Source organism: Carlito syrichta, unplaced genomic scaffold (assembly GCF_000164805.1).
Source record: "Carlito syrichta isolate Samal-C Ts95f unplaced genomic scaffold, Tarsius_syrichta-2.0.1 Scaffold303669, whole genome shotgun sequence".
Taxonomy (NCBI): Eukaryota; Metazoa; Chordata; class Mammalia; order Primates; family Tarsiidae; genus Carlito; species Carlito syrichta.
The window spans coordinates 1151853-1170087 of NW_007247765.1; the positions used below are offsets into that span (position 1 = coordinate 1151853).

General features: G+C 43.7%; 1 protein-coding gene across 1 annotated transcript in view; it reads right to left on the bottom strand.

The window, feature by feature from the left end:
- The window catches only part of LAMA4 (laminin subunit alpha 4), a 152643-nt gene that overhangs the window by 80775 nt on the left and 53633 nt on the right, over nucleotides 1-18235 (bottom strand). The window contains exons 5-8 of the mRNA XM_021712850.1: nucleotides 8741-8955; nucleotides 6667-6762; nucleotides 4317-4468; nucleotides 2679-2789 (exon numbers count right to left, since the gene is read on the bottom strand). Coding sequence (XP_021568525.1) covers nucleotides 2679-2789; nucleotides 4317-4468; nucleotides 6667-6762; nucleotides 8741-8955 — 574 coding nt within the window. The remainder of the gene's footprint in view (nucleotides 1-2678; nucleotides 2790-4316; nucleotides 4469-6666; nucleotides 6763-8740; nucleotides 8956-18235) is intronic.

Below are 18235 nucleotides of genomic sequence, written 5' to 3' on the forward strand. Positions count from 1 at the left end.
TTTTTTTTTTTTTGATTTATGTAGAGATGAGGTCTCGCCTGCACAGGTGGATCTCGAACCCGCGGGCTCAGGCAATTCACTCACCTCAGCCTCCCAAAGGCGCGGGATTACAGGCTGAGCCACTGAGCCCAGTGTGGAAGTTTTTTTCCAAATATTTGTGAGCTGCGGTTAATTGAATCCACAGATGTGGGACCAACCCACAGATGCAGAGGGCCGACTGAACTTACTTTCATCCTGCCCTTTTGGCAGGAGCAGAGATGAGGCCCAGATGCTTTTGTTGCTTGGAGATAACCCACTTTCCTTTGGGTTCTAAGGATCTCTTTACATGTGATGACATCCTGGGAGCTTTTGCTGTGACTGAAGGAGTGGGGAGAAGGGCAGAGAGGGAGGAGATGGAGACGTGGAGGGGACCATGCAGCACCTCCTGAAGCTGGGCTTTGTGACTCTGGGCTCTGAATGGAGACCAGGAGAGAGCCACATCTCCATAAGCTGCCTGCAGCCCAGCACCACTCTGACCTCGAGCATCATGGTTCTGGGAGCACAGGAGGGTGAAACCTTGGCATGGTCTTTTGTGTTTTTGTTATAGACATGGTGAGCCTTGGCAAGAGTGAGGCCCTTTTGAGCACCAGTTGTTTGTGAACACAGATGCATGAGCAACGTGAGGGGATCAAAAAGGAGTTGGAGGACTTAGACATGGAGATTGGGACCGACCCAGTACCTGGGTGAAAGAAACTTGTGAGATTTGGGTCACATGAGATCCACGCAGCAGGTAATTTGCAAAAGAGGTATTACTTGTCAAGTTCAAGAGGCAATGTGACTGATTTTTATCACTGTGGAACACACAATTAAATCCTTCACTCTACATAAAGCCGAATATTAGTTACTTTCTTGAGAGAAGGCTTTCTAAGGCAAAAACTTTCCAAAAACCTTTCTAAAGTCGATCATGGTCTTTTTGACTAAGGGTTTGCAGGATGCTTGAGAAGTCATTAGAACCTGTTCTGGGAATTTGTTCTCAAATGTCTCAACAGGCTCTTGCATCATCAAGACTGTTGTCGCAGTCAGAAGAACATTAATTTTCAATAAAAATTGACAGAAGCAGCCAGTGAAAGTTCCTGGTAGCTTTAACATCAGTCTCCCACTTTGGTGGTCTGTCCTTCTCGTCCAGGATCCCCTTTTCTACTGTGACGTCACTTCCAAGCTCGGACTATTGCCTCTCCATGAAACTCCACATTTAACTCATGTTAGAAATGCAAAAATTGTCCAACAGAGAGATCAGTAGCTTGGTCTGGGCTATGGGAGAAGCTAGTGAAAACATTTCCTCAAATGTTTTCTTAAAAATTTTCTCCTCAAGAAAGAATGAAGACCCTTTTAGCAAACATATCTGATGCCAAAGTGAAGTAACAATGAGTTTTCACAAAGATTCTTTCTTGGGAGGGGTGTTTCCTTTGAAACTTAAGAGATTTCACTGCTCTTCAAACGATAAGGGTTGGATTAATATGCATCCTAGCCCAGGAACTTAAGGACACCATGTTCACATGTATTTCAAAGTAGGAGAATCTTCCAAGAGTACAACTAGAATAATTCACATTTTTTGAAGCATACTTTCTTAAAAGTTTGGAGATACGAGGTCAAAAGAGAATACCATACTTATTTTAACCTTTATTTTTGTAGAACATGAGAACTGTTTCAAAAGGAACTTTGACAGTTTATAATGTCAAATACCAGTGTCTGAAAGCAGCAATTCTGAAGACTCTGGCCAGCATCAGTGGAAAGCCATCAGGACAAAAAAGTGTTAAACATTTTGATGTGTGCAATACAGTTCCTTGAGATTTAGCCTGTAGTTTTTAAATTAATATGGAAGAGGGATGGATATTTTTCCACTGGGCTCTTGCGAAGTGTACTGAGAGGTCCCTCACATTGACTCTGCTCATGATTTAATGTTTTTCTTGTTAATTTGTGACAGCTTTTATAAGTCCTATTTTCCTGTCTAGTTGAATTTTTTGTTTATTGGGTTGTCTTTACTGGGTATTTGAAATTTTATCTATTATCTCTTTTATCTATTATTACCTCTTGTGTTGTAATTCTTCATACTGTATTTAAGCGGTCTGTTATCTCCTCTCAGGTTTTAATAATTATTTAGTTCTATTTTCTTATGAATTTGGGATTTATGCTCGACTCTTTAATCTGTCTGGAATTTATCTTAGTCTATAGTGTAAAGTGAGGGCTGGAAGTGATTTTTTTCCTGTCAAAGAGCAAATACGCTTTCTCAAGACAATTCCTTTGCTTTCCTTTTATCATTGAATATATCCTTTAGCCAACATTTACATTTCACATTCTACATATTAACAAGTTTACTTCTGGGTGTTCTATGACCCTTAGCCATAGAATGTTCATGCAAACAGCTAAATGACTATCCTAATTAACCATGTTATCCAGCAGCAAATACATAAAGTTCTCCATAAACATAGTTTTTCAAGAAAACCAATCAAGGTAGGAGGAGATGGTAGAGACTGAATAAGTTAACTTTCTCCACAGATCTGGCTTTGATTTATTTTAAGGCACATGGGTCACCACATATTTTTGAGGCTGTGTTAAGCCTCAGTTGTTTGTGACTAGCCAGCTCACATCAGCTAAATCCTTCCTTTGAAGACTGTCCCAGAAACTGAATCCATACATACCTTCTCAGCTAAATCCTCTACGTCAGCCAGAAGGCTTTTCATCGTGTTCTCCGCATTGTTGATTTGTATCTTTCTTAGGACATACTGGTTTTCTCTTTCTGACAATTTTGTCTGTGGAGAGATGAGTTTTGAAAATAGTCAGTCAACGTGCACACAAGGTTTTAAAAAATATCCACAAAACTCTTTCAGTATAAGAGGATTCAGAGTAGAATGTGAGCTTCTCTTCTCAAAATAATGGGCTTCCTATGGGCTGAATTCTGCAAGCTCCACTTGCTAGGCTGGGATGCTGGCCTGGGTTGCATTGGCGATGGGGAAAGGGCATCTTTTTAAAATTTGTACAAAGGCATAGCATAGGCTGGTGATGGTCCTGGGTGTCTGAGCTTTAAAATGTCCAAGCTTCGAAGGACCAATCAGTCCACTAGAATTAATGCAAATGGAATTTAGAAATCCACTTTCATCTTTGTAATGTAGAGAGCAAGTCTCTTTATTTCACACCCCTTGTCTCCTTTGTTCTCATCTTTGAGGAGTTTGGTTTAAATGTAGTTTACTCAGAATGGCACTGACTTCCTGTCAGTTATAATGATACCTATCTTGATGCTGTGCCTTTGAGGAAAGAGGATTTGAGGGGTGTCAGGAGGCCTGAATCTGAGTGACTCCCCTGAGAGTTAGTGCCCTCATGTCCAAATAACTGAGTTTGGACAAGAGCAATTCCAGAGTTTAGAGTAGGATGCTTGTTGAGAGTCCATCCAGGCTGCAATTTTATAATTCTGTTTTGTTTATACTTTACTATTTGGCCAGGTGCTTTGAGTTTCATTTTTACCTCCAAAGAGCAATGAGTGTGTACTATGCAGGTACTGTTCTAATTTCTCCACATGAATCAACTCCCTGAATTCTCTCGACAGTCCTTTAGATAGAAGCAGGCATCAGCCTCAGTTCCAGACAAGGACACTGAAGATTACCCATGGTCACACAGCTAAGAAGTGTCAGAGCTGGGATTTGAAAGCAAGCAATCTGGTTTCCTTCCTTCCTTCCTTCCTTCCTTCCTTCCTTCCTTCCTTCCTTCCTTCCTTCCTTCCTTCCTTCCTTCCTTCCTTCCTTCCATCTTTTGAGTTGGGGTCTAACTCTGTCACCCAGACTGGAGTGCAGGGGCACAGTTCACAACAGCTTCAACCTTCTAGGCTCAGGTGATTCTTCCACCTCAACCTCCCAAGTAGCTGGAACTACAGCCATGTGCCACCACACCTGGCACATTTTTTTGTTTGTTTTTATAGAGACAAGGGCTCACTATGTTGCTCAGGTTGGTTTCCAACTCCTGGCCTCAAGCTATCTTCCAGCCTCAGCCTCCCAAAGTGCTGGAATTACAGATGTGAGCCATGGTGAACAGCCTTAGTTATTTCATTTTCCATATAGCCTCTTTTATGGATAGATGGCAGCTCTTGATTTGGGCTGAAGCTCATGGTTACAATCAACTTTTCACAATTTCCTATGAAATTATTTGTTTTGCATGTTAGACCTATAAGTCCAACAATCCTAATACAGCCATGAGTCTCAGGTAAAAATGGGATAGAAGGCGTTATTAGATATGCACCTGTGAAGCCAGACTAAAAACACAGCTGAAGGTGGGATGTTCCCAGGTACCTTGAGGAGGTAGATGGTGGTGTTGATCTCGCTCACGTGCCTGTGGGCGGCGGCCCCTGATGACACACTCAGCACTCCGGATTTGCCCTCCTCGATGGAGAGCGCAGCTAGCCGCAGGTCATCGGTCAGATCCCAGACGCACTTGTCACAGCCTGGATGTGAAACAGACACGTCATTTCTTCAAAAGCGAAAGTCAGCTTGCAAACATGCCGCTGTAGGAGGATCATGAAGCATGCCTCCTTGGTTAACATCATTTTTATTTTTGTTTCCTAAGAGCTGATTCCATTCTTGTCTCTTCCATTCTTGGTCTCTTGCTTGGTGCCAGCCAGTGAAGGTGGTTATTTGCTAGACACCTTATTCAGGGGCTGCATCCACCGTCTCCTCACCCCTGGGTGGGCTCAGCCCCTCCCCCATGCCCCCACCTCCTGCCAGGTGAACACTCCACCACAGGGCGATCTGAGCACATCCCTGGGAACGGGCTCCCTGATATCTGATGATGGTGCCAAGGTACAGGCTGAACCTGGGCCCATGGGGAGGCAGGTCCAGGCCTTCATGGCTTCTCGCTCTTCCCATTTGAGTTCCTCTGGCCACTGTCATCACCTCTGGGACCCAGCGCCTCCTGTGACACACACAGAAGGACAGCACACCAGGCTTTGAGACCTGATTTCAGCACCTTTTGCGGCCTGCCCTTTCCCAATCTCTCTCCTTTGGTCTTGCTCCCCTCTACGGAGCAGATCGAGGGAGACTGGAGTGTTAATGGTGGTTAATACGTTAATTTGTTATTTGTAGTTGAACACGATCTCACTTAGAAGCTCTGTTCAAGGGAATAGGTCCCAGCCAGCACATCAGGCCTGGTGGGGGAAACGCTTAGGGTCTGTCATCTTTTTTTTTTTTTTTTGAGTTGGAGTCTCACTCTGTCGCCCAGACTGGAGGGCAGTGGCATGCTCACGGCCACTGCAGCCTTGACCTGCTGGGCTCTGGTGATCCTTCCGCCTCAGCCTTCCAAGTAGCTGGAACTATAGGCGCGTACTACCACGCCCAGCTAATTTTTTGATTTATTGTAGAGATGAGGTCTCACCAAGTTGCCCAGGCGGGTCTCGAGCCCACGGGCTCAGGCAATCCACTCACCTCAGCCTCCCAAGGCATGGGATTACAGGCTGAGCCACCGAGCCCGGCTGGGTCTGTCATCTTGATGTCCTTAAGCTGACCTTGCCTAGGGGACTACCTTTTCAAGACGTGGATCAGCTTTGGCTCGCGTGTGCCTAACATAAGCCATCTTCTAAGATGTGATTCGCTGGTAATAGTACTTTCTTCAGAATCAAAAGTCGGCCTGGAAGCATGCCGCTTTAAGAGGATCATGCCCTCACCTCCCACTTCTACTAAATTACTACCTCTAGTAATCTCTTCTGCTCAGAGGGACTAAGAGACCAAGATATTTTTGTTTGGGGGAGGGGATGTCTAGTATTAAAATAATCTTTAAATCAAAAGCTTCACTTGTCATTGTCACTCCTCAGGATGTGATTAAAAGGAGTGACAGAGAAATCCAGGAACGAGAAAGGCAGCTCCGTTTCGTAAAGCCTGAATATTCTCTTTCTGGCACCACTTCAAGACTGGGAGTGACTTGGAAAAAGTCACTTAAAAAACCTCTGGGGCCGGACTCGGTGGCTCAGCCTGTAATCCCGCGCCTTTGGGAGGCTGAGGTGAGTGGATGGCCTGAGCCCGCGGGTTCGAGACCCGCCTGGGCAGCGAGACCTCATCTCTACAATAAATAAAAAAAATTAGCCGGGTGTGGTAGCGCCCGCCTGTAATTCTGGCTACTGGGAAGGCTGAGGCGGAAGGATTGCCGGAGCCCGGCAGATCGAGGCTGCGGTGGCCAGAAGCGGCCACGGCACTCCAGTCTGGGTGACAGAGTGAGACTCCAACTCAAAAAAAAAAAAAAAAATCTCTTGGTATCTCAGTTTCCCCAGGTGTTATAAATCATTGTCTGTACATCACATAGTCTGAGTACCTGAAGAGACCCTACAGACAAAGGGATTCAAAAGAGTTCCACACTGGGAGTTGTGTTTCTTACTCTGCCTTCACCCACTTGGCAAGGTACTGAATATAAAGACCTGATATGTTTTTTGGAACAGAGCCATGTAAATGGAAACCACCTATTTGCTTGCTGGAATCAAGTGGGCCACCAGGTACTTGGTATAGGGTCCTTTTGGTTGAGACGCAGACAGGGTTAAATCCCAGGGTGGGACTCCGCAGTTTCTAGAGAGAGTGATATTGCATAGCGCTTCTTAATCCCACACCTGCAGCACATTAGAGAAAGTGGGGTTAGTCAGTCATGGACTGTTATTTTTACTTATGGTTGGGCAGTCCATGCCTGTAGGGGGTTCAAAACCTTCTTCCAAGCATTCTCCGGTTACGCTGTCACATGGGCCTCCCCCGCAGTTGCACACTGTGGGAAACAAAAACAAGTGATCAGGGATTCGTTTCTTAATGCTTAAAACGTGGCCACGTTCTTCTTGTGTCTGGAAATACTAGCTCTCCGTGTATAAATCTTCAGTGGGGATTAATCACATTCTTGCTTAAGACTATGTGGCATCTTACGACATAGAGATTATGTCCCTCACCAATCTAGTCCCAGCACAATGAGATTTTTAAAGGCGACCCTGGGCAAAATACAAGCTACATTTTCTGGGATTTCTCTCTCAACTCTTTGGGATTCTGACATCGTTGTGCAATTGCTTAAGTACAAAAAAAAAAAGATCCTGGCAAGTTTCACAAGGTACTCAATGGCCACAGAGCTCATCATTCAACTTGAAATTGAAAGCCATTCCTTCATTGCTGACTGATACCTCAGTTTAATCTAACTCCAGGGTTGATCACGGCCAGGTGCGAAGGAGGAGCAGTCCAGAGAGCAGGGAGGGAGAGGCCCAGGAGCAATTCTTGGCTCCCACAGCGCTTGACCCTTGGCAAGACAGATTCCAAACCTCCACATGATAGCTCTCAACGGATAGCTACAAATAATGCGGTGGAAAGAATTAGGAACATATTTACATGAATTTAGAAGACCTGGATGCCCATTATTCATCTACTGATGATTTTCAATAATGCCTTTTGGAAAAAGCAAAAGCCTAATCTCACCAGACTGTTCATTTTCCAACCAGTTTCTGTGTGAGAATTAGTTTGTAATATTTAAAATGGAATTCCTTAGTTATCTATGGGAGGGATAACATGGGATGGAACTGTGAATTTTTTTCCCACCTCTGGGCTGTCTTTACTGAATAATCATAAAAAATCAGCTTCATGGGGACATCCATTTATTACATTTCTGCTGCTTAATGTTCCACGAAATGTAGATTTATTAAACCATTCAGCAAGACCACGCTTTATTACTTCTAACATTAGCTTCTGTCTAAAAGTGATCTACATCTTTGTAGTTTAAATGTAACTTTAGCACATGTTTTGAGAATGAGCATGTCAGTCTTTCAGGCTTTGCTTTTGCCAACACTCGTTCTGAATATTACGTCCTCCTTCTTTGTTCCAAATGGACCTGTGCTCCGTCCTTTCCTCTGCCACTCTCAGTGTTATGCCTTTGTGCATCCTGTTTTCTTGTAGAAGTGTTTACTTTCATTGTGACTTTTGTAAAGCACAATGTTCTCTTTTCGATTTTAAACTCTTCATGCCTTGAATCTGTTTCAAGTGGGAATCTATTTCCTTGAAAGGATTTCTTACAAGAGCACAATAACTCATTCTCTCTCTCTTCCTCCCCTCAAATTCACAGAAGAGTAAGAAATACTTAATCTCAGCCTTCTTTTACTTCTAGAGGAAATAAATTTAACTTCCCTTCTGAAAAGTTTCACTCTATGTGGCAAATGGATCGGAGACATCATGAATAAAATGTATACATTTTGATCAACTGAGATGATTTCTTATACTGTTCCTGAAATACTTATTCTGGCAATTTGAGAAAATTGAAGGGGGGTGATTAAATTGTACCCTTGTCTTGCTAATCTATTTCACTAAAATGTCAGTTATATCAGACATAATTGAAAAAAGAGATATAACCTCAAGAATAAGAAAACTGAGTTGACTCATCCAAAATTTCATTCAGTCCTCTGGTCAATGACAGGCAAACCATGGAGGTCTGATTTATTTCTTTGATAAAAACTGGAAGGACATAAGAGGCTAAGACAAAAGCCCATTTGTATTAGTGTCTTCCAGTTCATTCTATTCATGAGCTAAGCTATCTTAGTAGCCTTGATACAAATGTCCATCCCTGGTAGGTTGGGGATGCACATTCCTGAAAATGTATGTACACTGCTCTGGAAAAGCGACAAGGGGGCACTTGCAATATTTTCCCAAGATAAATTCTTTGACTACATTCAGGATTGGCAGAGGGCCCTGCTGGCTTCACATTTATGGTACCATACCTGCACAGTTCTTGGCTATCCTGGCATCCCCATAGTAGCCAGGAGCACAGCGTTCACACTTGAATCCGGTAGTGTTCCGCAAGCAGTTCCTACACTGACCCGTGACTTCATCACAGTCTTCAAAGATCAGGTTGGGATCTGAATTGCCACTGCAGTCGCATTTTCTACAGGTGCTTCCGATGAGTAAAGGGTTTCCATAGTAACCAGGAGCACATCTGAAGGGGGATATCACACATGTAAACACTCAATATGCATAGATTTTTTTTCCTTTTTATCTTCTTTTCTGCATAACAAAAAAGTTTTCATGGATGTCTGTCGACTGCCCTCCCAGAATCCATTCCAAGTTTCCCATCTTCCTCACAGGACCAGACTTCGTTTATAAGGAACCAACCCTGTCCATTGTGTTGTGGACCATTCAGTCCACCCAGGTCTCCAGCTGTAGGGATGTCCGAATTGAAAAGTGTATGGGCATTTGCAGTCATCCCAGAGAACTGGTGTGCACAGATGGCATGTTGGGGGGGACCAGATATACTCAATGCACTGCAACGAGATGCATCAGTAGACTACAGCTGAGAAATGTCCTGACCAAAACGTTAACACCTCCATTGAGAAATATGGGTCTGAATCACCATCTGTCTCACCACAGAGAACTGTTCAAGTAACTAATGATTTCATAGGAGTTAGCTTGAACTCTTGTTTGAGGGTCATGGACAGCATTCTCTCCATCATTAGGTGGATGGAGGGGCAGCAGGTAGCACTCTAGGGCAGCCATCTGTGACAGAGTGAAGCCAGACTGCAGTCGAAGCAGATGGCAGAAATGAGGGTACCACAGATCCACAGACTCAGAGCTCAGTCTACCATTCTTCTGAATGCTTTAGATATGTGAGCTTATAGAGGTCAGACACCTATCTACATTTATTATGGGCACAGAGCCAGTGCCTGTGGTCACACTGGCTGGGCCCTTGAGAAGACAGCCCTTGAGTTGGAGAGTGGAGACTGAACCCATCCAGCCTTTGCTCACCTCGCCAAGCTGTGGACTAGGCGGGACTGTGCCAGAGAAAGATATGCCTTGTTCTACTTTCCTCAAAGGAGCCCTGCAGGCCAGCAGAATCCCTGCCGTGAGTGGTGGGACTTCACGCCCTATCCAAGGAGGCAGCTGTTGCTAGGATCCAGTCAATTGTTGCCAGACTATAGACCTAAGGGAATTCAGGACTTGGGCTGCCAGATCTTATTTTTGAAGAAAAAAGTGGAAATTTGGATTTTTACGTGCAATTGCAATTTTTAAAAGTTGGCACAAACTTTGTAAGAATATTGTACAGGTCAAATGATACGTTTGCTGGCTGATTGTGAACTCTTTTTCACTGTGGACCCTAAAGTGTGGAGGACAAGCTAATGGGAGCTGAAGACATTTTGGGAGTAGCTGGAAAGATCATGTGATCACACCACCATGGGACTGAAGTTCAGGCAGAGGTGTTAGTTCTGGCATGCAAGAGAGAAATAGAAAGACAGCCAGCAAATTTCTGAGCATGGTGAAAGTGGTGGTGGAGGGAGCTGGTGCTGCTGGCTGCAGACTGCAGGATGGACTATAGGCTGGAGCAGGCGGACAGGGTGGGGTACAGAGAGCCTGGACTGGGACACTGGCCTTTGGAGTGGAAAGGAAGGGAGGGTTTTCCAAAGAAATCAGCAAGTCCTGGCCAGTGATAACAAGATACTGTATTTTTTGAAGGCTTTAAAGTAGGAGAATCATGATTCAGAATGCTTGAAAAACAGAGAAGTAGAAAAAAAATAACACCTGTAATCCCAGGAGCCTCACAAAATCACTGTCAAAACTTTATGTATGTTCTTCTAGCCTCTGTTCCCATGTCTCAGGTTTTTGGTGTGGTTGTATTGACGATATCTATTCAATCTTTACACTCTTTTTTTTTTTTATGTTGAAGTCTCACTCTGTTGCCCAGGCTGGAGTGCTGTGGCACACTCATGGCCACCCCAGCGTCGACCTGCTGGGCTCCAGCAATGCTTCCACCTCAGCCTTCGAAGCATTCGGAACGCTTGGCTAATTTTTATTTATTTATTGTAGAGACGAGGTCTCGCCAAGTTGCCCAGGCTGATCTCAAACCCGCGGGCTCAGGCAATTCACTCGCCTCGGCCTCCCAAAGTACTTGGATTACAGACTGAGCCACCGAGCCCAGCCTATCTTTACACTCTTTTCCTGCATCATATCTCCTAGCTTCACCTACATAAATTTATTTAGTTGCCACAGACACCTGGAAGGGAGGTCATGCAGGCCCGGCCCGACATTCTGAGGTTGAGAAGCTACTTCAGTTTTCCAAGGTTACATAGTTAGAAAGTCACAGCGCAAGGTCCAAACCTTCTGACCCTGATGTTCTTTTTTTTTGCTCTACCCTGGACCACACTGCTGCTGCTATAAGTGGATGAGTGGATTTATTCAACAGAGGGACAATTCATGTCTATTTTATGTAAGGCATGGAGGGATACAGGAAGAGAAAGAACACTTAGCCCATGATCTGAAAGAACAGGAAATGAATGAAACATAATTAGACACAATATCATGAACTCTAGAAACCAAAGTCTATGAAAAAGATGAGGATGAAAGTAAGTTCCACGCAACCCACAGATACCCCAAGAGGAAATGTTCAATGAGTTTTTTAAAATTCATATTTTCTCATGTCTTTGCAGCTCAGATTTACAGGCCTGCTGGTCCCCAGGCCAGCATAAATTATTCTGTGGAACACATGGCTGAATTGAATTTCTTTCCTTGGGTGCAGTCCAAAATACAAGCCAAAAGACTATTAGCGGCCCATCAAAATGGGACTGGATCTACTCTGTCAATGTGTAGTTGGGATTCTTGTGGTCTGAAGGTGAAGGGACTTGCCCAAGCTCCTAGAAGCCAGGAACTTTATTTTCTCCATTTAATTTCACTGCTTTTACTTCCCATGGGTTTTCCCCTGGTTTCTCACAAGAGAAAGACCAAATTTTCTATTCTACAAATTGGAATCACAGTCACAGTGGAAATCTACTTTGAGTTCCTCTGAGTTTAAAGAACACCTTTTGGGTGGTGGGTTCAGAGGCAACTCTGATGTTGTAGTCCAAACACTGAGCCCTACACATTTTACAGAATGAGCATACAGAGGCTCATGTATGATAGCCCCCAACAAGCTCCAACTTTTATAGATAAGGAAGCTAGAGGGCAGAGACACTAAATGACATGTTTATTGTTGCAGGACTCAGATCTCCAGGTTTAATGCTCTTTCTACTCCACAATTCTAGCATTCGTGAATTAACTAATAAATTAATGATTATATCAGTTTAATCATCAAATGCTATCTATGTGCCCAATCCTGCCCTTCAAGAGCTAATCCCAAAGACATAAAAGGACCAGCAGTTGGATTTAGAGTCAGCACTGGAGCGCGATGCCCAGTAGCCTGGTCCTATTTTTTTTTGTGCATAATCTCATTTCTAGTGCATTGACGACTTGATCCGTCTAGTTAAAATAGAGTTGATAAATTTACAGTGCAACTGAGAAGACTGTGGCATCTGAACTTTGTCATTACAGTCAGTGAGCATTTTATTTGGGAAAAATAAAAGCCAAAAGATTATTTGGAAAATAAAAAGATGATTTGGGCCAAAAGGAGAGCTCTCTCTCTTCTTCTTTTTCTGCTTTTCCTTCCAGGGCTGTATAGCTGCCACTAAATGTCTCTATCAAGGACGCCCAAACTCCTGATCTGGGTGGCACAGAAATCTTTCTGGGAGGGGTGTCACTCTTAGCTGTACTTGGGATTAAATAAGATGATTTTTTTTTTTGAGTCAGAATCTCTCACTTTGTCACCCAGGATGGAATGCAGTGAAATAAGATGATTTTTATTTTTTTTAATTTTTTAATTTTAATTTTAATTTTTTGAGTTGGAGTCTCACTCTGTCACCCAGACTGGAGTGCAGTGGCTGCTCCCAGCCACCACAGCCTCGACCTGCTGGGCTCCGGCGATCCTTCCGGCGATCCTTCTGGCTCAGCCTTCCGAGTAGCCGGAATTACAGGCATGCGCTACCACGCCCGGCTGATTTTTTGATTTATTGTAGAAATGAGGTCTCGCAGCCCAGGCGGGTCTCAAACCCGCGGGCTCAGGCAATCCACTCACCTCAGCCTCCCAAAGGCACGGGATTACAGGCTGAGCCACCGAGCCCGGCAAGATGATTTTTAAAAGAAAGCATCTGAAGCAAGGTACTTGCCACATAAATGCTCTCCACTTCTTTATGAAACACTGGGAAATAAGGCAAAGAAAATGTAAGTATTCAAGATTACAGGACAAGAATCCAGAAGTGGGACAAGGCAGAGAGCAGGGAGTCAGAAGAACTCTATGCAAATAACAGGGCTGACTTCAAGTTTTAAAGGCTGGATGCCATCAAGGAATCAACAAGATCTCTGCATCCCCGAAAGCTTCAATACATGACAGCGTTCTCTTCCTCTGCTTCCTTATTCTTTCCCATCAACATGGTGATCATCAAAATTATTATTATCGCCATCATCATCCTCTCTGATAATACTATGTTCTGCCATCCCTGTTAGGGGTTTAAGGTCACCTTCAGATTGCTTTAATTTGCTCCAGTTCTTCTCTCCTGTTTGTGAAGCAACAAGATCTGCGTGACAAGTCATCATACTGTCTTGGCATATTTCTCACTCCACCTCGAAACTGAATGGATGAAAGGATACTATGTAAGCTGCCATAGGAGGCAATGTGGAACATGGAGGCGTTGAGATCATATAACTTTATCAACTGAAAGCTGAACTGAACATGGAGGGCCCCAGGTTTTCATTTTGGATTTACTGTTAACCAATTGTGTGAAATTAGATAAAGTTTCCTCATGGTTCTGAGTCTCAGGTTCCTTATCTTAATGTTTTTCCCTCAAATGAATGGATTTGATTACATATATACTACTATATATTTTGGCAAAGAGGAGCTGGTGAGCTCCTGAAAGAGGATTTTTCTCCTTTTATTTTGAGCTGGCGTGTAATAATTAAACATATTTATGGGATACAGAGTGGTATTTCGATTCACTGTGTAATGATCCAGTCAGGGTAATTAGCGTCGTATCACCTAGAACGTTTATCATTTCTTTGTGTCATGAACATTCAGAAGCCTCTCTTTTGGATTTTAGAAAGGAGGCACTGAGTTATTGTTAACCATATTCACCTGACAGTGCCATGGAACCTAGAAGGCGGTCCTGTCATCTAGTTGCAACTTTGTGTCCGTTAGCCAGCTTCTCCTTAACCTGCCCTCTCCCCACCCTTCCCACCCAAAAAAAAAAAAATACAATTTACTCTCTACTTCTATGAGCATAAAAATACAGACCATTTCACGAATCTGCATGTCATCCTTGGGTCATGCTCATCTTCTCTGGAATGTTCCTATTTGAGTATATGTGCTGTCAAAGTGAGCACCTCCTTGCTAAAGTGTACTTATTTGCAGAATGAAAGTCACATTGAGATGAGAATGAAAACTGCAAAACTTCTACAAGACCTGTGCATTTTATAACTGTTTGCATCAGAAGATTAACTTATTTGCAACCTCTATTCAGCCCAGAGGGACAGTGATCAAAAATTTTTCCCTTTTTATTATTAGCTGACATATAATAATTTATTTATGGGATGTGAGAGAAATTTATAATAATTGTACATATGCATGGGACTTGTGTCAGCCAGTTCTGGGTCACCCTTTTCCATTTTCCTGGAATGGGGTGAGAGGTGGGGTAAGATGAGACAAGAAATGACTGACTCTTGTCACTACATTACACTCTAATAAAAAAGAATATTAAAGCTGGGGGCTGTGGCTCAGCCTGTAATCCCGCGCCTTTGGGAGGCTGAGGTGAGTGGATTGCCTGAGTCCACGGGTTCGAGACCCGCCTGGGCAGCAAGACTTCATCTCTACAATAAATCAAAAAATCAGCCGGGCGTGGTAGCGCATGCCTGTAATTCCGGCTACTTGGAAGGCTGAGGTAGAAGGATCACCAGAGCCCAGCAGGTCGAGGCTGCGGTGGCCGGAAGCGGCCACTGCACTCCAGTCTGGGCGACAGGGTGAGACTCCATCTCAAAAAAACAAACAAACAAAAAAGAATATTAAAAGTACTGCTGTTTTTTAATTAAGAAAAAAGTAGGACTTAACAAATACCAGGGGTGCCAAAAATGTGCACACACTTCTCGTGATATTATCCATGGATTACTTTTAGTTCGCCGTGATCAGCAATGTCAGAATGTTAATGGTGACCACTTTGAGCACCTCTTGTAATTGCAGAAGTCAAACGTGACTTGTATTCACCTACAATTTCAATACAGTTTTTTCCTTTCTTAAGATGTGTATGCATTTTTTGGGCACTCTTTATATAACTGAGTGCCTGCAATGTGCCAGATACCCAGATGGAGGAAGGGTGGGTGGAGAACTGATAAGATGCGGCTGCTGTCCCACTGCTCTGTTTCATAGTAGAGATAAAACAGCCATTGTGTGGTATCGAGTCAGTGACTTCAGCTGTGTCTGTTTATTTCTCTGTAAATAAGGATGAAAATGGAACCCCACTGGATTTTTTTGTTTTGAAATGTGCTCTTGTCTGTAGAGTGCTTACGGCAGTTCCTGGCATATCACCCAGTCAGTCAGCACTCAATAAACGTTAGTTTTTATTGTTATCATCATGATCATGGTCTGAATGCAATGCAGGGCAGTACGCTCACCTGTTGATCTGGTGGATGTGGGAGTGGCATGTCCAACACGTGAACTTAAAGTGTGAGGTGGGAGAAGGACTTTAGGGAAGAGAGATGGGCAGTGGTCAGGGCAAACTGTGAACCTAGTTGTGAAGACAGGACAGGCGGTATGCTCGAGCTGTTTCACACGGTCGTGTGAGAGACAGAGTAGGTAAGATACGTGTTATGTTTCAGACCAATGTTTCTCAAACTTGTCTGCAGAATGGATCCCTTTTAAAGAAAAGTATTTTCCTAGAGTACTGTCTCCAGTGTTCATGTAAATTATCAAACATGGTATTCAGTCAGAAAAAAGAATGAAATGATGTCTTTGCAGCAGCAACTTGGATGGAATTGGAGGCCATTATCCTATGTGAACTAACACAGGAACAGAAAACCAAACACCCCATGTTCTCACTTGGAGTAGGAGCTAAACTAAGGGTCTGCAAAGACATAGAGAATGGTATGATGGACACTGGAGACTCAGAAGGGGGAGATGACAGGGGTGGAGTGACGAAAAATCACCTATCAGGTACAGTGTGCACAGGTGGGGGTGCACTTAAAGCCCAGACTTTTTTTGCCACGATACAGTGCAGCCATGTAACCAAAACTATTTGCACCCCCAAAGCTATTGAAATAAAAGGAAAAAATATTCCAAACATGAAGGTAGGTGGAAACTCTTACTTTCATGTCCATGGCTTTTACACATCTTGAGAAACCAAATTTCCAAATAAAACATAAGCAAGATCACAAAATGAATCCAATTCAAATTAATACTATCATTCACGACAATAGACACTGCTGTCTTAGGGAGCCGGATGGCCACTTGTGACATGACATGGCAGAGGACTGAGTTTAGCATGCAAGTCCCGCCATGTGAAATGGGCTGACTTACTTCTCTCATTGACTTTCTTGAGTCTTTAGTTTTAAGGTGTGTCCCGATGTCAGACCCCTTAGCCTCCCATTGTCTGTAATGTGTCACTGACATGCTCTCACCCTGTTATTTTCTCCCAGCAGTTAGGGATTGCTCCCTTTGTTATAAGGCAATACTATAGCAAGTCCAGAACACATTTCAATGTTTTTCTCAAGGTTATCACTAGAATTAAACATAACTATAAGGTAAAGTTCACTGAGAACCCATGAACCTTCATGAATATTTCTGAGGACACCTGGTGTTCTTAGGCTGCAGTTAGAGAAACACGTTCCTATTATGCTGTTGTGGTGTTGAAGGTTGATGTGTAGTGGCAGTTCACAAAGCAGAGAGAGCCCTGGAATGTGAGAATCCAGCAGGAAGTCAAGATGCTGGTCTGGGCCTCACCCCTGGACATTCTTTCTCAGTGGGTGATGGAAGGGAGCTTGGGGAGGACTCAGGGATCCAAAGGTTTCCAGAAGACTCTCTCTTTTTTTTTTTTTTGAGTTGGAGTCTCACTCTGTCACCCAGACTGGAGTGCACTGGCCGCTCCCGGCCACTGTAGCCTCGACCTGCTGGGCTCCGGCGATCCTTCCGCCTCCGCCTTCCAAGTAGCTAGAACTACAGGCGCATGCTACCACGCCTGGTTATAATTTTTTGATGTATTGTAGAGATGAGGTCTCGCCAGGTTGCCCGGGCGGGTCTTGAACCCGCGGGCTCAGGCAATCCACTCACCTCAGCCTCCCAAGGCATGGGATTACAGGCTGAGCCACCGAGCCCGGCTCCAGAAGACTCTTAAACATAGTCAGATGTAAAAACCACTGCTTGACTAAAGGATAGTACGGAAAGACCTAGAGTAATCACTATTATTACCATTATCATCCTCTCTGATGATACTGTGTTCTGCCTTTCCGTTTAGGGGTTAAGGTCACCTTCAAATTGCTGTAATTTGCTTCAGTTCTTCTCTCCTGATCGTGAAGCAACAAGGTCCTCGTGACAAGTCATCATACCATCCTAGCATGTTTTCTCCCTCTACTTTGGACTAAATTTTACTTTTGTTTAAAATAGATACCCATACAAGTCAGTTAAGTATCTTGCAAAGCTCTTGTTTAGAGATCCAAATTTGCAAATACATGGGAAACATAGATTAGATGAAGCTTAACTCAGACAATAGAAGAACTCGACTGTTAAAACGGAAACCCTCCTCTCATTCCCAAGGTCAAACATAAATCAAACACCATAAAAGATGCCTCCTTTTGAATGACCCAGCCCTTCCAGCTTAGTGTCCTTATCTTCAGATAACAAAATATTACCCCTTCTCAGCGTGGCTGTGAGGGTGACAGATGAAGAGTATAAAGCAACAAGGACATAAGAGATCACCAATAAATGGCACTATTTAGCTCAAAGCTGCAATTTCTAGCTAAGGACACCGAGACTCAGGGAAATGAGCCAGCTCGTCTCAGGCACACAATGACCAAAATGACTTCTACCGTCACCAGTTAATTCTTATTGAGCATTTATTCAGTGCCAGGTGCGACATTAAAAACTCTACAGTTGGCTGGGCATGGTGGCTCACGCCTATAATTCCAATAATTTGGGAGGCCAAGGTGGAAGAATTGCTCAAGCCCAGGAGTTCCAGACCAACCTGGGCAACAACAGTGAGACCTATTCTCTATTGAAAACAAATTTTAAAAAAATCAGCCAGGCATGATGGCACAAGCTTGTAGTCTCAACCAACCAGGGAGTCTAAGGTGGGAGGATCACTTGAGCCCAGCAAGTCAAGGCTATGGTGAGCCTGGGCAACAGAATAAGACCCTATCTCAAAAAAACAAAAAACACATGA